Source organism: Nipponia nippon, unplaced genomic scaffold (genome assembly GCF_047370975.1).
Source record: "Nipponia nippon isolate SJK-2023a ecotype South Korea unplaced genomic scaffold, ASM4737097v1 scaffold_1, whole genome shotgun sequence".
NCBI classification, from domain to species: domain Eukaryota; kingdom Metazoa; phylum Chordata; class Aves; order Pelecaniformes; family Threskiornithidae; genus Nipponia; species Nipponia nippon.
In genome coordinates, this window is record NW_028262290.1 from 122,061,072 (window position 1) to 122,082,892 (window position 21,821).

General features: G+C 40.0%; 1 protein-coding gene across 1 annotated transcript in view; it reads left to right on the forward strand.

The window, feature by feature from the left end:
* OSBPL10 (oxysterol binding protein like 10) overlaps window positions 1-21,821 on the forward strand; it is a 122,394-nt gene that overhangs the window by 80,215 nt on the left and 20,358 nt on the right. The window contains exon 7 of the mRNA XM_087770775.1: window positions 18,756-18,902. Coding sequence (XP_087626901.1) covers window positions 18,756-18,902 — 147 coding nt within the window. The remainder of the gene's footprint in view (window positions 1-18,755; window positions 18,903-21,821) is intronic.

Sequence of the window (21,821 nt, forward strand, 5' to 3'; positions counted from 1 at the left end):
TGTTTGCTCTTGGGTGTCTCTTGAGTATAGCTGACTATTCTTTGGGCTGAAAAACTATATTGTTTTCTGACCCCTTTTCCTGTTAAGTGCTTACGGGCAGAACTTGTCCGCATCATCCTGCACCAGCCTGTTGATTTGTGCTTTTGTGGCATTTACTTGGTAAAGGGCAGTTCTGAAGCATCGACTCTTTGAGGAGGCTCACAGCTGCGTATCAGGCATCTCATGCGCTGAAAGTCTCTCACCATGCCAAACATCTCCAGCTTCTACTGTCTGCTTCGGTTACCAGTGCTGCCCACCAGGAAAACACTTCACTCTGAGGCCCCACAGATTGTAGGGCACCTGGAGCACGTGAGACCTGGAGAACTGGGAAGAAGTTTTTGAGAGAGCTGAAGAAACTCTTTTCTACTAATGAATGCTCTTTGGCAATTGGAATGGCTTAAATTAAATTATATCACCTTTAACCAAATGTGTAATCGCTGGGGACATCAATAAAGCTGTTTGTTTTTCCAGTTCTTTTGTAGTATCTTGAATTGAATATAGTTCAAAAAATCCAAGGGTAAACCAATTTTTTTTTTTTTTTTAATATTATGTGTTACTTTGGTCCTTTTCCAGATCAGTCCTTAGAAAGTAATTTCAAATTCTGTTACTCCTAGCGTCCGTTAACCACAATGTTTAAATTACCCGTAATTGCTTTTTATTAGGAAGCTGTGTAATTTCTTTTTCGGATAAGCCAACTGAAGTTCTTATAGTGTGTTTTTAAGACCAAGAGGCTATTTAAGAATATTGGTTTGGGAGTTACTCCTTTACTCACTGCTACACTGCAATTTGTTTCATTATTTTCATAATTTGTTTTTTCAGATGTTTTTATTCTTGACCACCTGGTAAAGCCAAATGGGATGTGGAAGTATGGGCTTTGCAGCAAGAACATAAAGAGCAGCACCTGACTTGACTTATCTCAGGGTATCATTTTGCAGTTGAGTTGAGCCATTTATGACTTGTTTTAAATTACAGGTTTTTTTAAAGTCCAATCTCCTCCCCTTTGCTTGCTGATGAGAGATCCTGAGTTGCGCGTGTGGCTTGAGGCACTGCTTTGCTTGTGTAACTCATGATTTATTGAGAAGGGAGTACCCTTGAAGAGATGGACATAAACAAGGGAGCATAGCAGTGTTTGTAGTACAGAATCCTCAGTGCTTTGTGGACAGTCTTCCTGAAATCAGCAGCCTGCATTTGGAGGTGCTGGGGCACTAGCCCTTAAAAAAGAAGAAAAAGGGGAAGAAAAAGTAAGATTTTTAAGTTATAAAAAGCTCAGCTGAAGACTGGGTTTTCAGCAGAAGCAGTAAGTGGAAGTTTGTGGATTGGTGGAACAACAAGAAGCAGCTGGACTCCTGTGTGTAATTTTTGTTATGGTGGTACAGTTTATTAAGCAGAAATTTGGGGTTGCCCTGACAAAGTAGCCTGAATCAGGATTCATTCCTGGAAGCTCTTTCCAAACCTGCGTCTTCCCTTCCACTGAGCCCTTGTGTGCTTCAAGTTGTCTGAGATTGAGACTGTTGGCTCACAATTTGAAGTGCTCTTTTAAATGTAGCTGTTACGTTTTTCAGTTTTGATCATTTTGATCAAGATATCAGTGCCCCCTTGGAAGGCTGAAGCACAAAACCCAAATTGTGGAAGAGGTGAACAGTTGCATCTAACATAAGTTGGAGCTTTTGTGTTTTCATACTCATCTTCAGATCAAGCAAGTTGTCACGCCCTGCTACAGGGGCTTCACCTCTTGGCTGCTGTGGTCAGATCCTTTTCTGGGAGAGGAGGTGAAGTTTTCCCGGAGTGCTGCAGGTTCTGCCCAGCTGTCTAAGCTGAGCGAAGCGTTGGACAGGAAGCTGGAGCTTCTTGTTGTGACTGGAGAAAGGAGGGTGAGAGGACAGGCTTTGAAGAAGAGAAAAATCTTTCAGGCAATGTAACTGTTACCCTGCTAAGGATGTTGTCTGAGCCAGGTAGTTGCCCAGGAGATGATGTCTGACACCCCCCAAAGTTATCAAAGGTGTTTGACTTAACACACTTTAACAATTCTGTGGGCAGGATTTAAGTATATTTTTAAATACATTCTGGCCTGTTGTGTGTCCAAGGCAGGAGCCTAGGTTTGGCACTGAATAGCCAGTTCATTTTCAAAGGTATAAAAGCACTGACTGGGCTAATTACTTTGTATGTGTAATTATATATAAAAGCAACTGCAAATCATCACACTCTACTTGTTTCATAGTCTAGATACATTGTTGTTGTTAACAACGGTGGTGGCATCAGCAGAGAATGAGAAAATGCATCTAGATGTCATTGTCTGACAAATTTTTGACATTGAAGACCCTGATTTCTTTATTTATCTAGTAGCTTCTTTTAGATGTAGAAGAAAAGAGGAATCCACAAGTGTCATTCAAATGCAACTTATTTCTCTTAATGATTTTCTTTAAAAAAAAAAACCCCAAACTAGGCACTGGATGATCCTCATTTCTGAAGAAGTTGGTAGTGTACTAATGGGGCTTAGCTTTTAAAATACACCTGCCAAAAGAAGTGAGCCTTGCTTTTACAGAAGTTATGAAAAGAGAGTGCTGGTTCCTCTATCAGTGCTATCAAAATTAATTCCAATTTCTTCTTTGACTGGGCCTACATTTTTATTTTAAAAAATCTGTACTTTCTATGATATAACCTCTATCTGTTAGTCAGAAGCTATACCCCAGAGGAATGGGAGAGAGCTTTTTGGCTAATGCTCAGCATAATACAGTATATGTACCGTCCAAACAAATTGTGAATTGACCTGTAGTCTGAAATCGAAAAAACCATTAAATTACTACCCTTGAGGAACAACCAACTCAGCTGCTTATATTATAGAATGTTATTTATAAGGAAAATATAATTTTAGGTACGTGGCTCAGCAGTGATTTTAAAAAGAAGAGAGATGTTTGGTATGTTGCGGAGGGGGGCATGACTGCTGAGGAATCTCTCCCGTGTAGCAGGCTGCCAGTGGCCGCAGTTTCCTGGCAACATGACCAAGTGGATGAATGTGTTCAGTGATAGCTGTGTTAATTCTCAGCACAGCATGCAGACACTTTGCAGTAGCGATTTCAGCAACATCATTAACAAAGCAATGACTGCCGTGTTTTTTGTACGTTCATGAAGACGCATGGATCTTTAGCATTCTCCTCTGGAATAACAAGGCTCATCTGATGCAATTTTCTTTGAATGCTTAAGCATTCTTGAGGGATATAGTAAGTTCTGGAGTTGAGTTTTGATGCCGTAGATAACTAAAGTAAACCCTTTCTTCTTGGTCTGTCGCACTGTCGGGTTTCAGGAATGCAGAGTTTCTCCCCTGGTGAAATAATGTAGCAGCTAAAGATTCTTCTCTTGAGATAATGTGTTGGTGTTTACTTGCTTTTGTTATTTAGGGTGTTTCTTGCTTCCAAATGCAGGGATATCATTTGAGATATTGCTTAAACTAGTTCAGAAAATACAAGATTTTGTGGCAGAGATTATTTTCTTGTGTATTCCTCACCTATTTTAGCATGTCCTTTCTTGATGTTGCTGTTTTGTCTTCCTAGATGAGTTTTCTTTTAGGGTTGTGATGTAGGACAGCATGAAGCTAAAGCCTGTGATCTTCACTGAAAGAAGTAACCCCTGACAGTGAAATGCCGGATCAAGCACCTTTGTCTTTTCTTTTTCATACTTTTTTTTTTTTTTTTTCTTCTCGGTATAAGCCTCCAAGTTTTAGTTACGTTTCCTTTCTCAGATTTTTTTGGTCTGTTCACCTGAAACATCAGGTGGAAGCAGGGATAAGGGTTGAGCTGAACAGAACTATTCTCCGTCTGATGTGAGTTGATGTAAAATACTTTTGTGCATCCCCTAGTGAACTACTTTGGACTTTTTGGTGTAAGCTATGTTATAACTTCAAGGTATTAATTAGGGTTTTTCCCTTAAAGCAGAACAGGACAAACCTGGTATGGAATATGCCAGAGTACCCTCTTCAGAGCTGTGATGTGAACTTGGTCTGTGTCCAGTCTGCAGTAAACAGGACCCTGCTTCCTTCATTTAAGTGTTTATAATTTTGAAATTCCTTTCAAGAAATGCTGAAATCGATTAGTTTTAAAATAGTGAGTCTCACAGTAAATTCAGTTGTAATAAACTTGGTGCCTAAGTAGAATAAAGGTGTGAATCACTTCCATGTGTGAGCCACTATTTCAGTTCAACTAATTGTCATTTTGGGTGTCAGAATTCCCCTCCTAAGGTGACAAAAATGTAACTGCAGGCCAAATGCTTCCCCTGGCAGCCAAATACAAATGGGAAACAGGCTGTTCTTAGTGGGACCTGGGAGGGAACGAATCGTTTTCTTTTGATCTAACAGTTTAGTTAAGAATTATTACAAAAATCATGCTGTAGCTACATCTGCGATTTAGCTCTCTTTATGTGATTTTTATGCCTTAAAATGCCATGCCAGCTGATTCTTTCCATCCTGTGGATCTGGTGTCTGTGCAGTCTCTCTACTTTCCTGTCCTTAACTATCCCTTGCTTGTGTGCATGAGAAGCTGTACACATGCTCCATATTCAAGTGTCTTTTTAATAGGATTGAAGTTTTAGCTCTGTAGGATTGAGGCTTTAGCTCTGATTATCTAACTGCTAAACCAGGTTTTAATTGTGATAGTGGTTGCAAGGGCAGTCGAGTCCAGGTTATGAAAGATATTTCGGTTCCCTAGATGATCTGAACCTTAATGTTTTCAACGGTAAGAATGAACTGCGCTATTTACAGGAGGTACTGAATTGTTCAGTTCTTAATTTTAAAACATTATGTGTTTTTGTCCAGCCTCTGCAGGCAATAGTCACTTTCAAGATGAAGTTGTTTTCTATCTGTAGGTTAGTATACATCCTAATATGATGATATGTCATCCTTTACAGAGGATGTAATAGACTTTAGAGCTATTACAGAATGTGTTAGAGATGCTAAGACATAATTTTAAAAGTGCTCCTGCAATTTTAGGAACTAAGCTAGATACAAGAAATTATTTCTAATTCAATATTAACTTTTCTTTATATATCTGTGTCTCAGCAAACTTGCCCAGGACTGTGGCTTGTTTCCTAGCGTAAATTGTTCCTAGTGTTTCCTAGTTCCTTTTTGTACTTGCCATAAATCTGTGTAATTGATGTTGGGAGATCAGCTTAGCCATGAACACGGAGTACAAGCCACAAGTGCAGTAATGGAAAGAGAACAGATCAGGGCGGGAAGGTAACATTTGCAGTATTACAGAGAGTTCCTTTTCACTGTTTAGTACAGACATTACAGGATTTCTGAATGTGCTCTGCTTTTTGCCTTTTGCATGATTAAGTACTTTTTGGGCCGAAGAGCACAGTAAATGGCCTGTAATGACTTGGACAGATAAATTAATCTCTAGGCAAAGATGGTACCAGTTAATCCATTTGCTAGCAGACCATCTAAAAAAATCAAATCTGAGATAATCAATTGAAGGTATATTTAAGGATAATCAAGGGAAGGTGTATTTAAGGATTAAATGTACTATTACACTAAAAGTAGAATTAAATGACCCTAAGCCTGCTACAGTAGCACTGACAATGGCTAAGATAATCTAGCTAATTTTGATTTTATTTTTTTGCTAGCTTTCTGGAATAGTTACTGTGTCAGCAAACAATCTCTAGTAAAACTGTTTATGCAAATAATTAATAAAAATTCAGCTCCGGCCAAAGCCATTGCATTTTGTTGAGTCACTCCCACCTCCAAAATGCATGTGTTCCAGCTGCTATCTATATAATGTATTTGAAAGTAATATTCATTCTACTTAAAATAAAAACGTGAAGCTTTAATACAAAATTTGCACTTAATTTGAATAAACATGAGGCTCTGATTCATGTGGCATTACATAATTACTAGTGAAATTCAGTGAAAAATAATCATTGGAATGTAAAGAACTCAAGTTCCCTTGCAGTAAGGCTTAAAAATTGAGTTAAAATGCATCAATTGCTTAGTCTGTTCATTATAAAACCTGTGCCCTCTGCAAAATGAACTCTGAAGCCAATGTTAATTTTATTTCAGGATTGTGCACCAATTGATTTGTTGTGTGCCAATTGATTTGCTTTGTGCTGTCAGTTTTATTTCTTAGTGTGTTTATATATGTGGGTTTGGCAATACTGCCCATTAGTAATCTTACCCATCTCGTTAAGACTGTCAACAACCTAGCTAGACTTCAGTAAGCTGGGCTGAACTCTTCTACGATGAGTATTTGTCTCAGGTTGGAATTGCTTTGTCTTGCTTAGTGAAGCATCATCCAAACTGGCTTCAGCTGTTCCATCTGGTCTTGCTAGAAAAAAATGGGGGTTTCTGCTTGTGATGATGAATTCTAGTGATTCTTCATTTGAAAAGCCCTGAATGTGTAAACAGCTGGGATGAAAGTATTTAATTATAAAGCTTTGTCTCAGAGGAGGATTTGGAAGGAGAATATGAAAGAGGCAGGACTCTTCTACATTATAGTGTAGAGAGACCGCACAGTCGTCTTCACAGTCTGAGATGGACCAAGCGATTCATCAGGCTGAGAACAAATCTTAGAAGCTTTTCAAGTATGGTATTCCACTGGCCTCCAAGAAGTTAGCTGTATAAAACATGACAATCTTGTAGGCTTAATTTGTTTCACATATACATTGAATGGTCTCCCAGTATGATTTATAATGATTTATTTTTCTTTGGAAAGACTTGAGCCTGTCTTTTTATTTATTTATTTATTTATTTATTTATTTATTTATTTATTTATTTATTTATTGTGTGTGTGTGTCAGCAATGAGAATGTGTATGGTGGATGGGACAAGAAATTGCAGGAAGAGTCAGGATGGTTTAATAAGCGTGTTGCCTTCAGGAAAGATTGTTAGTACTGCTTGTATTAACATGTCTTTACCATTTCTCTCCTCTTACAAATATGCCGGGATGTGATATTGCACACAAGAAGTAGCACTGCGAGAACTGGATTTACATATAGATTAGTATTGCAAGAGCAGATGACTGTAAAAGTTAAATTTGTAGTTGTCCATCTTTTTGTGCCCTCTTTGCATATGCAAATGGTATATTATTGACTAACATGGTAGTATCTTTCTGCCATAAATTTGCTTAGCTAGCATACAAAGCCACATAGAAGAGAATTACAGCTGGCTGAATGACTTCAGTTCTGTTACTTCCTAACTTTTCAGCTGCTGGGCTTTGCAAGCAGAATCATTATGGAATCACAGAGTACTCCAGGTTGGAAGGGGCCTCTGGAGGTCCTGCAGCTCAACACTCTGCTCCAAGGTCAGCTTGCTCAGGGTCATGTCCAGTCAAGTCTTGAACACCTCCAACAGTGGAGGTCCCACAACCTCTCTGCACAAACTCATGCAGTTTCTCTAGGGATTTTATCAATGGGAGCAAAGGTTTGTTTGAGTATGGTGCCTTTCCTTATCAGTGTGCTGTACTGTCTGGTGGGTGACTAAAATCGCCTGCTGGGTCCCTTACCAAAAAGGGTTTGTCTTTCCCTTCTTTGTGGGAGTATGAGGCAAGTTGCTCCTAGTTCTTCAGGTTTCTCCCCAAGGACCTCATTGTAGAGAGGATCCCTTTTAATACAGGGGGATGTCTAGTGAGTATAGCCTTCTGCCATACTTTCTTCCATGTTAGTCTCCCTCACCAACCTGCAGCTCAGTGCAGTCTTTTGTCTTTAGCTCCCCCAAAGTTATAAGCACGTGACTTTCAGACCCCTCATGATCTCTGAAGGCCTGCCTGGCCAGTGATGGGAATTTGTCCTGCCGCACTGTGTGGTTTGTAAGCTTGTAAATTCTGAATAACTTATTTTGGATAGTGTCAGATGCTGGATTTATAGCCATCTTGCTTCTAAAAAATTTGATTCTCAAAACAAAACTGAGTATCTTTCAGGAATTTGTTCTTCACTAGTATCTGTATTGCATTAGGAATAGGTTTTGTTAAAATTGTTTATGATGTGATACTGTATTTCTTGTGGTTTTAGGTTAGCATAAAATTTACTGTTGTGATTTATGCTAGCCTTCAAGGTTTTTTTTGCTTCAATTTAGGACAAGTCCGTGGGGCTTTTCTCTTTGTGCATTTTTTTGTAGTCTCATGCTGCTGTTCTTTTCTGATGATACCAGTGATGAAAAATATTTATTCCCAGTTCTTACTGAATTTATGCAATACTGCAAAGTCCTCTTGTGTTTTAGGATTTAGATTGAACACTGCTGTACTTCAGTAGCCCTCATTTCATGAAAGATGCTCAGAAGATGTGTGGACTGGTGCTGGTACTTAATCTTTTCCTGTGGAGTTTGTGCTTGAGAATTAGCTGCTTTTCAGCTGCTTTTCAGAACTGACTACCTTAGGTTTATGAAAATAGAAATTTGCAAGAGGAATTGTCTTATGAAGAAGATATGAACATGTAGGGAAAAAGTTGTGCAACAAACGTTATTTGGTGCGTAACAGGATTACAATGCTATAGGTAACCCAAATGAGGATCTCTGTTTAAAAGGATGTTAAGTCACCGATTGATTCTTTATTCTTGAACATAATCATTTTCATGGTTGGTTTCTAATATTTTTTCTGAAGGCTTACACAGGCTATACTGCAACATAAACACAGATGCCCTTTTTTCATGTTACATGCATTTTTTCCTATTCTTTCAACGACAAACCAACCCTTTTTATTCTTCAGTCTCTTATGTTATCTCGTCCTCATCACTGCTATACTGTTATGTTTACCCCTAAATATGGTCACGGGTCAGAGTTAAACACATCTGCAGTGTAGGAAAAGGAAGCTTTCTGAGCTTGTTCTTTAAGGATGAAAAGACTTCTGTTCTCAGAGATACTACTGCAAAACATTAACAAAAAAGCATTAATAAAGCTCTCAAAACAGTGAATATCCGGATAATGTGCTTGCCTCCAGACACCTGGCAGACTGGTTTTCTTGGGAAGGAAAAATATTGCAGACCTATTTGTCACCTGAGATACACGTTTTGTGATTATTTTCTTTGCCTGCATCATCTGTATGTCAGCCTGTCTATATTTACTGCATCATCTATATGTCAGCCTGTCTATATTTACTAAGTATTAGTATTATGATGCATTTCTATTTTGCTTGCTTGCTTCACGGTGAAGGAAGGATCTCCTAAACAGAGCTAGGTATTACTTGGTTCAGTAGATGACTCTGCTATTATGCATTGTATCCAATTAATCTTGTGTGATAGACAGATTGCTCACATTGCCTTACTTTGATCCTTGCACTTGCCCTTACCTGGAGAGATTTTCTGAACATCCAGTGTGTTTAGCGTATTCAATTAAAAAAAAAAACCCCAAACAACAAACCACAAAATATATATAAATTATCTATACACAAAAAATGAGATGTTTTAATCATTGCTAGTCCTATTTTGAAGTATTTTATTTTCTCTGGAGACCTGAATTACCAAACACAAATAATAAATTTGGTAAGAAATTAATTTCTGGGCACTTTGTAGACATTTTCCTGATGCTTTGACCCCACTCTCTCACATCCCAAACCCAGATGCAGCAGTTACTTATCTATCCAAATAGATATGCGTGAATTATTTTTCTTGGTATACATAGTTTAAGGTAAGTAGAAAATCTGCCTATTATGCCATTTTTCCTTCATCTGGTTGTGTGAAGGAGAAACTGTCTTGCCAATTGGATCTGTATGTAGATGACAGTGGCAAAGCAAATAGAAAGTGATATTTTTGCTTGCTGTAGTGTTGTTGTGTGTCAGTTATAGTGTGCTCACTTTTTAATTGTAAAATCCTTCTCATTTGATTGTCATCCTCTGTTACTTGCTTTGATATTTTAAAAGTTATCTTAACTTGAATTTTCATTCATCATTGTTATATCTAAGCTATAATGACTGAATGCTAGGAAAAGTGTGACTTCGCGTTTGTGTGTTTTGGGGTTTGAGGGGTGGGTGAGTGGGTTCCCCATTGAGGTGGTGGACTTTTTGCATGTTCATACTATGGCAGGAATTTTCCCAGCAATTAAAGCAAAAGCTACTGACAAAGGCAGTAGAGGAGACAGCTCCTATGAAATATTCAGAGTAAATGAAGAAAAATCAGCTGAGCTGGGCCACCTATTTTGCTACCTTTAAGAGACCTGTTTCAGGATGAAATTGGGATGTATGGGCTGTAATAAGTTTTGCTTTCTAAATTTTCCATTTAAGCTCTGCTTTGGTTCTGAGCTCGTTAAGTCTCTTTAAAAAAAAAAAAAAAATCAAACCTTGAACACGGGGGAGCCTTAAGTCTCTTTGAAAGTCACCGGAACGTTGGTATCCAGGTGCCCGTTGGTATCCAGGTGCCCACATTATAATGGCTGTAAGGGATGTTGGTGTGTTTGAGGTTTTATCTTTGATCTAGTCTTTCTTTGCAATGATCAGTCACAGGGCTACCAGGAGCAAAGCATAAATAGGACTGCCGTAAGGTGGAGGCCAGGGCTCAAGCAATGACCTGAGTTCACTCTACCACCGCTTTTCCAATCCTCTTTTTTCCCTTTCTCTGCTTACATTGTGTAATGGTGTGGTGGTAAATATTGAGAAGAATATTTTCTGTTTTCTTTTATTTGAACTGTTCTTGAAAAGTAGAAAAGCTTATATAAAGAGGTACAGGAGCTTGTTGGATATAAAAAAAAAAAGTGTCACTACCTTATAGTTAAGCTTGAAGTTGCTAATCTGTAAATGACAGTGCATTTGGAAGTTAGAGGAGAAGTGCATGGATGATGATAATGATTTCAGTCTTTACAGTGGGTTTGAAGTAAACGTGTTTGACTTTTTGTTTTGTTTCAAGATTTAGGTTGAAGTAAACTGAAATTTTCTATTTAGTTTCTATTATATTAATTTCCATTTTCTATATGGGAATTACTCCTCCTTTCACAAGTGTTTTGGGTTTGTGTGGCAAGGTTTTGGCAGCAGGGGCGCTACAAGGGTGACTTCTGTGAGAAGCTGCTAGAAGCTTCCCCTGTGTCCGGATAGAGCCCATGCCAGCCGGCTCCAAGACAGACCTGCCACTGGCCAAGGCTGAGCCCATCAGCAACGGCGGTAGCGCCTCTGGGATAACATATTTAAGAATGGGGGAAAAAAACGTGCACAATTGCAGCCGGAGAGAGGAGTGAGAATATGAGAGGAACAGCCCTGCAGACACCAAGGTCAGTGAAGAAGGAGGGGGAGGAGGCGCTCCAGGCGCTGGAGCAGAGATTGCCCTGCAGCCCGTGATGAAGACCATGGTGAGGCAGGCTGTCCCCCTGCAGCCCATGGAGGTCTATGGTGGAGCAGATATCCACCTGCAGCCCATGGAGGACCCCACGCTGGAGCAGGTGGATGCCCAAAGGAGGCTGTGACCCTGTGGGAAGCCTGTGCTGGAGCAGGCTCCTGGCAGGACCTGTGGACCCGTGGAGAGAGAGGAGCCCAGGCTGGAGCAGGTTTGCTGGCAGGACTTGTGACCCCGTGGGGGACCTGTGCTGGAGCAGCCTGTTCCTGAAGGACTGCACCCCGTGGAAGGGACGCACGCTGGAGCAGTTTGTGAAGAACTGTGGCCTGTGGGAAGGACGCATGTTGGAGAATTTTGTGGAGGACTGTCTCCCGTGGGAGGGTCCCCATGCTGGAGCAGGGGAAGAGTGTGAGGAGTCCTCCCCCTGAGGAGGAAGGAGCAGCAGAGACAACGTGTGATGAACTGACTGCAACCCCCATTCTCCATCCCCCTGTGCCACCGGTGGGGAAGAGGTAGAGAAAATTGGGAGTGAAATTGAGCCTGAGAAGAAGGGATGGGGTGAGGGGAAGGTGTTTTTAAGATTTGGTTTTATTTCTCATTACCCTGCTCTGATTTGATTGGTAATAAATTAAACTAATTTCCCCAAGTCGAGTCTGTTTTGCCCGTGACAGGAATGGGTGAGTGATCTCTCCCTGTCCTTATCTCAACCCATGAGCCTTTCATTATATTTTCTCTCCCCTGTCCAGCTGAGGAGGGAGAGTGATGGAGCGGCTTTGGTGGGCACCTGGCATCCAGCCAGGGTCAACCCATCACAACAGCATGCTAATATGCTAGTCTGTATATAAAATAGTTTAACAAGTGCAACTTACTGGACAAGCTACATTTGAGATTCAAATCACTGCTAATGAGGGATGGGTGCAGTAAGCTGGTGTGTTTTTCTGTCAGGTGCACGCCACAGTTGGTAGTAAATGCAATTAAATATTTTGAAGGTATACATGCTGGAAGAAGAGAAGACAAGTGATGCATGCAAGTTAGTGCAGTTTTGTTGATTTTGATACAGTGACGAGCCTTGCAAGAAGCTAATAGCTCATTATATATTACTACTTTTGGCATATGCTTACTGTATCTAATTTACAAAGAGAATTCTAGCTTGGGTATTGAGACTGGTGAAAATCTTACGGGGCCAGTTTGTCACATTAGTGTAAATGTGCTAAAGCTCTCTGACCTTACAGAGTTATATTTAATCTTACACCCACAGAAAACCTGTTTGCAAGCTCTCAAGTTACACGAGTGCAAGTGTAAATGATGCTTGCAAACCTCTATCATGAACGAAGGGAATCTGAAAATCAAAATGAGGCCTTTGACTTTTATGTGTGCTAGTAGAACTAATTGTAATTAGATGACTCTACAGAAAATATGGCAATCCTTGCCTGGTCTGAAAATGCTAATGCTGTTTAATCTTGCTTCTGAACAAGGCCTGCAAGTAATTTATTCTATCTTTCTCCCAATGCAGAAATGTTTCATACGGTGTTACTTTTTTAGTATCTTTTGCAATTTTTTTGAATGTAGAAAGACTTGAGGGCTACTTCCCTTGGAATATTATTAAATGATGTCTTTTTACCCGGATGTTTTAAGTTCCTAAGATTTATCCTCTTGCTCCTGACTATAGTCCTTTTTGTACTACATAAAAACTTTTTCATGCCTTAATGAAAATTCTTAGAATATTTTGGTGTAATTATATGAAGAATTGCCTTATGAGTCCTATACAAGTCCTCAGCATGTCCCTGTCAGGATACACGTGGTCTCTGCTTATTACTATGATGGAGAAAAGGCTGAGTTATGCAATGCCTTCTTTGCCTCCGTCTTTACTGGTGACATGTCTGGGGGAAGATTTACCCTTGGTGGAGTAGGAACAAGTTAGGCAGCACTTAAGCTGCACATACGTAACTCCATAGGGCCTGGTGGGATGCATCTGTGAGTATGGAGGGAGTTGGCCAATCTCATTGCAAGGCCACCATCTATTGTCTTTAAAGGGTTGTGGTGTTTGGGAGAGGTTCATGAAGACTGGAAGAAAGCAAATGTCACTCCTATCTTCAAGAAGGGCAAGAAGGAACACCTGGGGATGTTCTGGTAACATCTGGGGAGCTGCAGGTTGGTCAGCCCCTCCTTGATCCCTGGGAAGGTGATGGAGCAACTAACCCTGGAAAGCATTTCCAAACACATGAAGGACAAGAAGGTGATCAGGAGTAGTCAGCATGGATTTATAAAGGGGAAATCACGCTTAACCAACATGATAGCCCGCTACTATGAAGTGACTAGCTTGGTGCATGTGGGGAGAGCAATGTATGTTGTTTGCTTTGACCTTGGTAAGATTTTTGACCCTGTCTTCCGTAACATCCTCGTAAACAAGCTGACAAGAGTATGGATTAGATAAGTGGGCAGTGAGGTAGATTAGAAACTGAATGGCCAGGCTCAGAGGGTTGTGATCAGTAATACAAGGTCCAGTCAGAGGCCAGTCACTAGTGGCATAGCCCAGGGGTCAATACTGTTCAACATCTTCATTAATGATCTGGACATTGAGGCAGAGTGCACCCTCAGCAAGTTTGTAGATGATAAAAAAAAAAAAATGGGAGGAGTGGCTTTGTGCTGCTGTGGAGAGGGACACTGACAGGCTGGACAGAGAGTAATCTCATCAAGTTGCGCCAGGAGAGGTTTAGATTGGATATTAGGAAAATTTTTTTTCACCAAAAGGGTTGTCAAGCATTGGAAGAGGCTGCCCAAGGAAGTGGTTGAGTCTCCATCCCTGGAGGTATTTAAAAGGCTTGTAGATGTGGTGCTTAGGGACATGGTTTAGTGGTGGACTTCACAGTGCTAGGTTAGGGGTCGGACTTGATGATCTTAAAGGTCTTTTCCAACCTAAACAATTCTGATTCTAAGTTCAACACAGGGAAATGCAAAGTCCTGCATCCAGGGATATCTGAGCCCCCTATCTGAGGTGATCCTTCCCCTCTACTTGACACCGGTGAGGCCACATCTGTGGTGCTGTGTGCAGTTCTGGGCTCCCCAGTGTAAGAGAGCCATGGACTTACTGGAGTGAGTCTAGCACAGGTCCCCAAAGATGCTGTGTCCTTCATGTGAGGAGAGGTGGAGAGAGCTGGGACTGTTCAGCCTGGAGAAGAGAGGCTTGGAGGGATCTTATGAATGTATATAAATACCTGATGGGAGGGAGTGAAGAACAGGGAGCCAGATTCTTCTCAATAGAGCCCAGTGACAGGACAAGAGGCAGTGGGCACATGAAGTCAATCAGAACATCAGAAAACACTTTTTTGCTGTGAAGATAGTCAAACACTGGCACGGGTTGCCCAGAGAGGTTGTGGAGTCTGCATCCTTGGAGATATTCAAAACCTAGCTGGACTCAGTCCTCGGCAACTAGTTCTAGGTGTCCCTGCTTGAGCAGGGTGTGGGACAAGATGATCTCAAGAGGTCCATTCCAACCTAAATGATACTGTGATGCTGTATGTTCCTTTCTCTCCCCCACCCCCAACAAATTAACAAGATGAGATCCACGTGGTGCTTGACAGTACTGTTGCATGATGTGGTTTGTGAAGTATGTTGGAAGACCAAGCTCTGAGCCTTATAACTGACCTAGTTCAATTTGAAAAATTAACTTGTGGAAGAGGCTTTGGAAGAACAGAGGCAGGTTTGCCCTTTGACAGAAACATAGCTTTTAACACTCTGATTCTATCCCAGCCTTGTCAAAGTGTCTTTTTCCTGAAGACATTTTTTTGAAATACAGAATGATTCCTTCAGAAACAATTTCTTTCCTTACAGGTTTCAGCTGTTAAAAAAGAATCGGCATGTTTTCTGATGAAGGCTGCTGACTAGAATATCCGTTTCATATCCCAGCAGATGACCTCTCTAAATTAATCAATCCCAGTTCTAATGAAGTGTCCTGTTTAAAATAGATATCTGCCAGTGTGTGTTTTCGTATCTTTGGCCTTTAAACTTTGAAGTGAATCCTTTCATGGGGTTTCTAGAAATGATTTGTTGTTTCCCATTCAGATTTTTCTGAGAAATCATGGTGCATCAGCCCAGTGTTGGAAACTAATTTTGATTAAAATTATTTTAAATATAAGCCTCTTTTTGGTGCTTGTTTGTAACTGGTTCAGTATTTGATTCTCAGGGTTAGCACCTAAGCCTAGCTGTGCTGTTCGTTCCCAGGCTGAGCTGCGCACAGCTCAAGCTTTTACATTATGCTCTGACCACGCAGGAATGGAGCAAATCACTGCTTTCCTACTTCAGCTTTGCCGATATATTTTGGGGGGAGGGGAATGTATGTAATTCAGAAAAGCTGCCATTAAAGGATAATCACTCAACATAATCTTCTGCATGCTACTGCATGCTTACGCATCGGTTACTACTAAACCACGTACTATTTCTGTTGAAAGAAAAAGAATTAAAAACCTGATTGGACTTTTATGACCCTTTAAAGATACAGTAGCTTTGTATTTTGTGGCTCTATGTCCACACACCCTATGTTGTGCTTACCTGGTTGGTTTTTTAAAGAAAATACTTAAAAAAGAAATGTCTATTTTCTGTGCTCTTAAAAAGTAATTCAGTAATTACCTAGAACAACTAATGAGAAGAGAGGAAAATACAGAAAGGATATTGCTTACTGAAGATGACTGCTGTCAGTTCCTGTGACATAAATTGTAAACTGCTACTTAAGTTCTTATTTTCTTGGAAAGTGAGAAGAGGTGCAGACAACTGATGTCATTCTGCATGCTCTGGAAGTCACTAGTATGTTGATAACTCTAATAGTAGAGTTGGGGGATTTTTGGTGCCCTTGCACATGCTCTTAAAATATGGGATAGTTAAGATAATTAAAATTATACTCCTTATTGCAGAATGGTCATTAAACATGCTTGATCCTAATGTTACATTGTACTTATCCTCCCTGATGAGCAGAAAGTCTTTCATTGAAATCAATGCAAACACTACTTTCCTGAGCACCTGAGCTGTGTACAGGGTTGCTTGCCCTCGCCATGCAGGTTTTGTAAAGTAGCAATGAGAGGCAGTTGCTATTTTGTTACTAACACTTTGAAAGGCATTGAAAAACCTAATACCTATTTTAGCAGGAAAAAAAAAGGATTTTCTGTCCCTGGCTGAATGTGCAGTCTTCAGGGGAAAAAGAAAATTCTTCATACATGATTTAGCCCATGAACTTGTCGACGTGTAATTTGTTTATTTTCTGATGCTGTTAACTAAAGGTTACGCAGCTGTTACACGTTCACTTGAACGCTTGTTACCTGCTAGTATGTTCTCTCTCTCTCTCATTCTCACACTCCTGCACGCTTAGGCACACACTCGTGCCCCCTCCCTCCTGCCCCCAGCCCACCAGGATATCCTTTGGGAAACAGCAGCACCATTTCCCAGTCGGAGCTGTGTACAGTTAAGCTGACTGATCTCAATGCCATGTGACTAGAAACGCGAGGAGCAGATTGACATCCAGCGCACACTCTCCAACTCGTTGGATAGCCAAAAAAAAAGAAAAAAAAAAAAAAAAAAAAAAGAGCGGGGGTGGGAGCAAGCAGGGGAGGTTCCCTTGCTTTTTTTTCTAGCGCTATTAATTCCTGCTGGAGCTTGTTTGCCGCGAGCTCGGTTCATGGCAGTAACAGAAGCGGCAGTGCTTATTCGGTAGCTCAGTGCTCTCAATGAGGTCAAGCTGGATCAAAGGGAAACCTCCCGTGGAAGCATCTCCTGTAAGTTCTGATACTGCTTTTTCCACGCTCCTTCCAAATGAATCGTAGACTGCACAACTGAGCCAAGCTGCAGTGCTTTATGTCTCCCCAGCTGATAATTTTGTATGAGGTTGGCAGGTTTTATGTTAATTGAAGTTGTCAGTAAGGTGTCAGTTGGATAATAATACTGTGCATTTTGGGAGGGAAAGGGCTTATTGTTCTACCCTTTTATATTCTGAGGAAGTGGGAAGAAGAAAATGTGGATTTGTCCTTTTGAAAAGCTCCAAGCTGTTCAGGTTACAGCTCACCAGATTCTGTTTTACATAATCTACATATTCTACTTTCTAAATAAAGTAATTGTAAAGTGTCTTTCAAATGTCCTTGGATTTCACCAAATAGCTATTCTTTTGGGAGTAGTTACCTAAACATTTATTTAATTAAAAAAAAAAAAAAGATAAAAAGAGAGAAAGAGAAAAAGAAAAAAAGAGAGAAAGAGAAAACACTTTATTCAAATCTCGGAAACATCTGTAGTAACTAAATTTAAGAGACACTCTCCTTACACAAGCTGCTGTTCACCTGAGGGGTCTCTAATGTAATCATTCAGAAATATTTCTTTGAAACCTAATTCTGAATATCAGCTGGTTTTAATGAAACTTCTCAGTTGCAAGGACTTTCACAGTGAGATGAAAAATTTCTCATTTTACGTAATGAACTAGCAGTTTCTGCAAAAATCCTGCTTAGCATGAAGGAATGCTAACTTTTGCAGGTAGTGTTGTCTCATTTACAGCATGGAAACTTTGGGGAATAATGAAATACTGGACCATAAATGTTTCAGCTAGATATCCTAACTTTTTCTTTAAAGTACAAAAAACTTACCTGAATATATATCTGGAAGGCTTGCAGAGTGGTTTCAATGGACTGAACAAAGTAACTACCACTTGTTTGCGTTATCGTTAGTAATATCTTGTAAACCCTGAGGGGAAATAAAGAATCACAAATCATCATCCCTTTCTGTTGTAAAGTTCCTCTTGAAAGGAGATGGCATGATGTTTCTCTCCTGATCTTCAGCTAGTATGTCTGGAAACCGGGCAGTATTGGCATTGTTGTGCTGCGAAGCAGTGAAATGTTGCAGATGTCATAAAGATTCATGGCATTGCCTTAACCCCCCAAAATCTAATGTCTTTGTTGTTTTGGTTTGTGGTTTGTTTTTTGTTTTGTTTTTTTTTTTCCCCAAAGATGTGTACTTAAAAAGACGACTATAATTAATCTCCTTCGGTTAATAGTCCTGACTTTCTTAGATATGTAACTTGGAAGTTGGAGAGAGGGAAGGAGAAATATAGTGTGAAATCAGGTCACGCAACATCTACGTGTGAAGTATGAATATTTGCTGGAGAGATTTATGAAGCAAACTCTTAAAGACTCATTTTCAACTGTGTACTTCTATTTAATAAATAGAAGATCTGTTAATTTAATATGCTGTGATTTTTGTCTGGCAGCACTGCAATATAATTATGAGAAGATAATGTGTAAAGTAGCGTCTGATACTCACCACTCTTGTCCTGAGGATAGGATCAAAATGCTCTATGAACCCATCACTGCATTTTTTTATTTTAAATTTGTATCTTCTCTTGGTTTTAACAGAGGCTGTCTTTGGTTGCGTTGAGGCAGCTCCGTTTTTAAACATATGTAGTAAAAAAACCACACTATCTTTTTGCACAGTTGGTTATGTTTCTTTTCATTTCAGCATTCAGCTTCTGAGTTGATCCTAGTTGAAGATGAAATGACAGATACTGAAGATAACGAAGAGGAGGATTTAGGAGTCATGGATGATCAACGTAGTGTAATTCTCCATCTCATCTCTCAGCTCAAACTTGGCATGGACCTTACCAGGGTATGGACACTGTATCTCCTCTACAATTGATCATTCTTTTTTCTTCTCATCCTTCTGTGTGTGTGAGTGTGTGTCCCCACATGCACCTCTGTGATTCCTGTAGCATGTTTTGCCCTCATGGACAGTGAAGTTTGCGTCTTCATAAAGGTGTGGTTCTAGAGAGCCATGGAGTGCTGTCTCCTGCTAGGCAGGCTTTCGCATGAAGTGACCACATCAGATATTTTAGGGGTGGAGGGGACAGGGTCAGGGGGAAGGGAGAGAGAAAAGAAGAAGAAAAAACCTCCAAAATGCTTATTTTTTTTTTTTAATAAGTCTTAATAAGTCTTTCAGAGCAACCATATATTGTGTATGTATCCCACATGTATGTTAAGTCAGGGTGCACTGAGCGTTTGAGGAACCGTAATGTCAGTTTTATGGATGAAGGAGATAAGTTACTGCTTTGTGGATTGCATTCCATTTAATTACTTGGCAACTTAAAAAAAAAAAGCCAAGACGATGGTAAAGAAATTGGTCTTCAGTGTATCACTGTTCTTGTCTGTACTAAGCCGCTCACCAGTTTAACCTTCTGTGCATCCTTCTGGTCCTGGATCCGGTGTTGTTATGAGCTTATCCATACTGATATGATCAGAGAAGTTATGGCATCTGAGAAATTTCCCATAAGTCCTTAGAGTTTTGGAAATGTGGTAGGTGTTCTGGGAGCAGGGAATGCCTCTTTTTGAATAGTCCTACATTCCAGTGAAACCTTCTCATGGGACTTAATAATCAAGTGGATTTTTGTAAAGATATGGAATACCCTTTCCTTCCACAAAGGTTTTCTCCTTTAAAAAAAAAAGGCAAATAAAATCCCTATAACCCACTTCCACAAATAAGAAGAGCTCAGTCTGACTAGCTCCCTCCACAAATAAAAAAAAGTTTGGAATGACCAGAGAATTACCCTTGTGCATGAAGCAGCTATGCAGGAGACTCTTCTCATGGGCATTTTGATATTCTGAAGAGTTCATCTGCTTTCCTTTTGATCTTACATACTAATCAAAATGTATTTTTACTATCACTTTCTTACAAAATAAGGCTTTCTCAATATAGTCTCTTCTGCTTCCTCGGGAACAATTGACAGTATTTAAAGATACCTACCTTTTTTAAGACTGAGCAATCCCGTGATCTGTTGCTAAGTATAACTCTTGAATAGCTGCACGGAAATGCTTTGTTCTAAATAGAACAAGTTTCATTATTTCATTTGTGAATAATTTATACCTGTCAGTTCTTAGTATGTCTGGGGTTATGTACAGTTCATTTTTGGTTTTGTCTTTCTTAAATTCCTCAATTTTTCATAGCTCTTCCTCTTTTCTGTGTTGGTTTGCTGAGGCTGTCTCAGTCCATAATGTTTAAACTAGACTAAGATTCCTTATCTGTTGTTCTTGTGTCTTCAAAACGTTTTGTCTTTGGTGACGAACAAGATTTTTCTTCCCTGATTTCCAGTGTCATCTTTTTGTCACGGCAGAGGAGGCAAAAACCCCAAAGACACACAGTTAATGTACATAAGAGAAGTGTAGACACTTATAAGTAGGAAGGTAAATATATATGCTAACCTGTTTCTTACATAGTGTTCATAGAGCACAGTTTTTGAGGATAGTGATGAATATTATCAGATCTACAGTATGGCAAAATACTGGCATGCATGAATGTGTGTATATAATGCCCACAGTCTGAAGAGGAAGAGGCATATGGCAGAGTTAGATCTATCTCTAGTCTGTGTGATGCACGAATACACATATGATGAGTATTAATGAGACATGCCACATGTGCACATCACTTTTCTGACCATTTTGCGGATTTAAAAAAAATAAATTACAAGACAGCTGGCTGCTTTTTTTATTAACTTTGCTTCCTGACATGAGGCCCTTAGGGCCACAGACGTGTGACGATAAAGCTTGGTTTGTTGGCTGCACCTCTTCTTATTTTTCATTATTCCTCTGAAATTCAGATGCTAGTCAGCTTCTGCTGGAGGTGGTTGTGGCACAGTAGTTGCTAATATCAGAGGATGTTTTATATGTTACCATGTTTTCCTGTGCCTTCTTCCCTAGGGTTGTTTATTTGGTTCATTTTGTGAGCTATGGATTGTAACATGATACACACGTGAACAAACAGCTCTTCTGAGCCCTTGGTGGCTTTTGGTTCTGGATGCATAATCGTTACCTTCATGTACCGTATCAGAGGAAACATCATCTTTTCCTTTTCCTATGGGGTGTGCTTGCTTATGTTACTGTTGGCCTCGCCTGTGCTGACGTGAATTTCCCACAGTGACGATAGCCACATTTAATGTTGCAGAGGTGCTTCACTTTTGAAATGTGCCGTGCTGCCATGCCTTTTAATGAGGGGTTAAGCAGTAAAAAATCTGCTGTGAAGGAAAACACCTGCAATGAAGCAATAAATCTGCATGGGGATTTGCTAGAACAGGCTAGGCTCTGTGGTGGCCAAATAGACTTCAATAGCTGCTAGAGAGAGTTGGGTGGGGGAGCAGTTCACAGCAGCAGAACAGTACAAAACTAATGCTTTGGACTGGGCTAGGACTTTAAACCTCATTTAAAATTGAAATTGCTGGGGAAGAAAATAAGTTTCTAAATTGTTTGTTCTATGGACTTTTAAAAAATGAAAAATAGTGCCAAAAATCACTGACAGCCTGATAAATGTGTTGGCAAATGGCATCTAATGGATTGAAATTAATGCTAACAGTTTGTACAGATGGGTGATGACTCCCCCGCATTCCCTTACGTTCCCTACGTAGTTAATATGTGCTAAAAATAAAGGGCTGCCATTCTGTGTAGAAGGGCTGCCAGTAATTCTGCAGAATATCAACCTGTTGTAAATTAATATTGTAGTATGTTCATGATGTCTTAAGTTTTGAATTTGCTTGTCAGTATA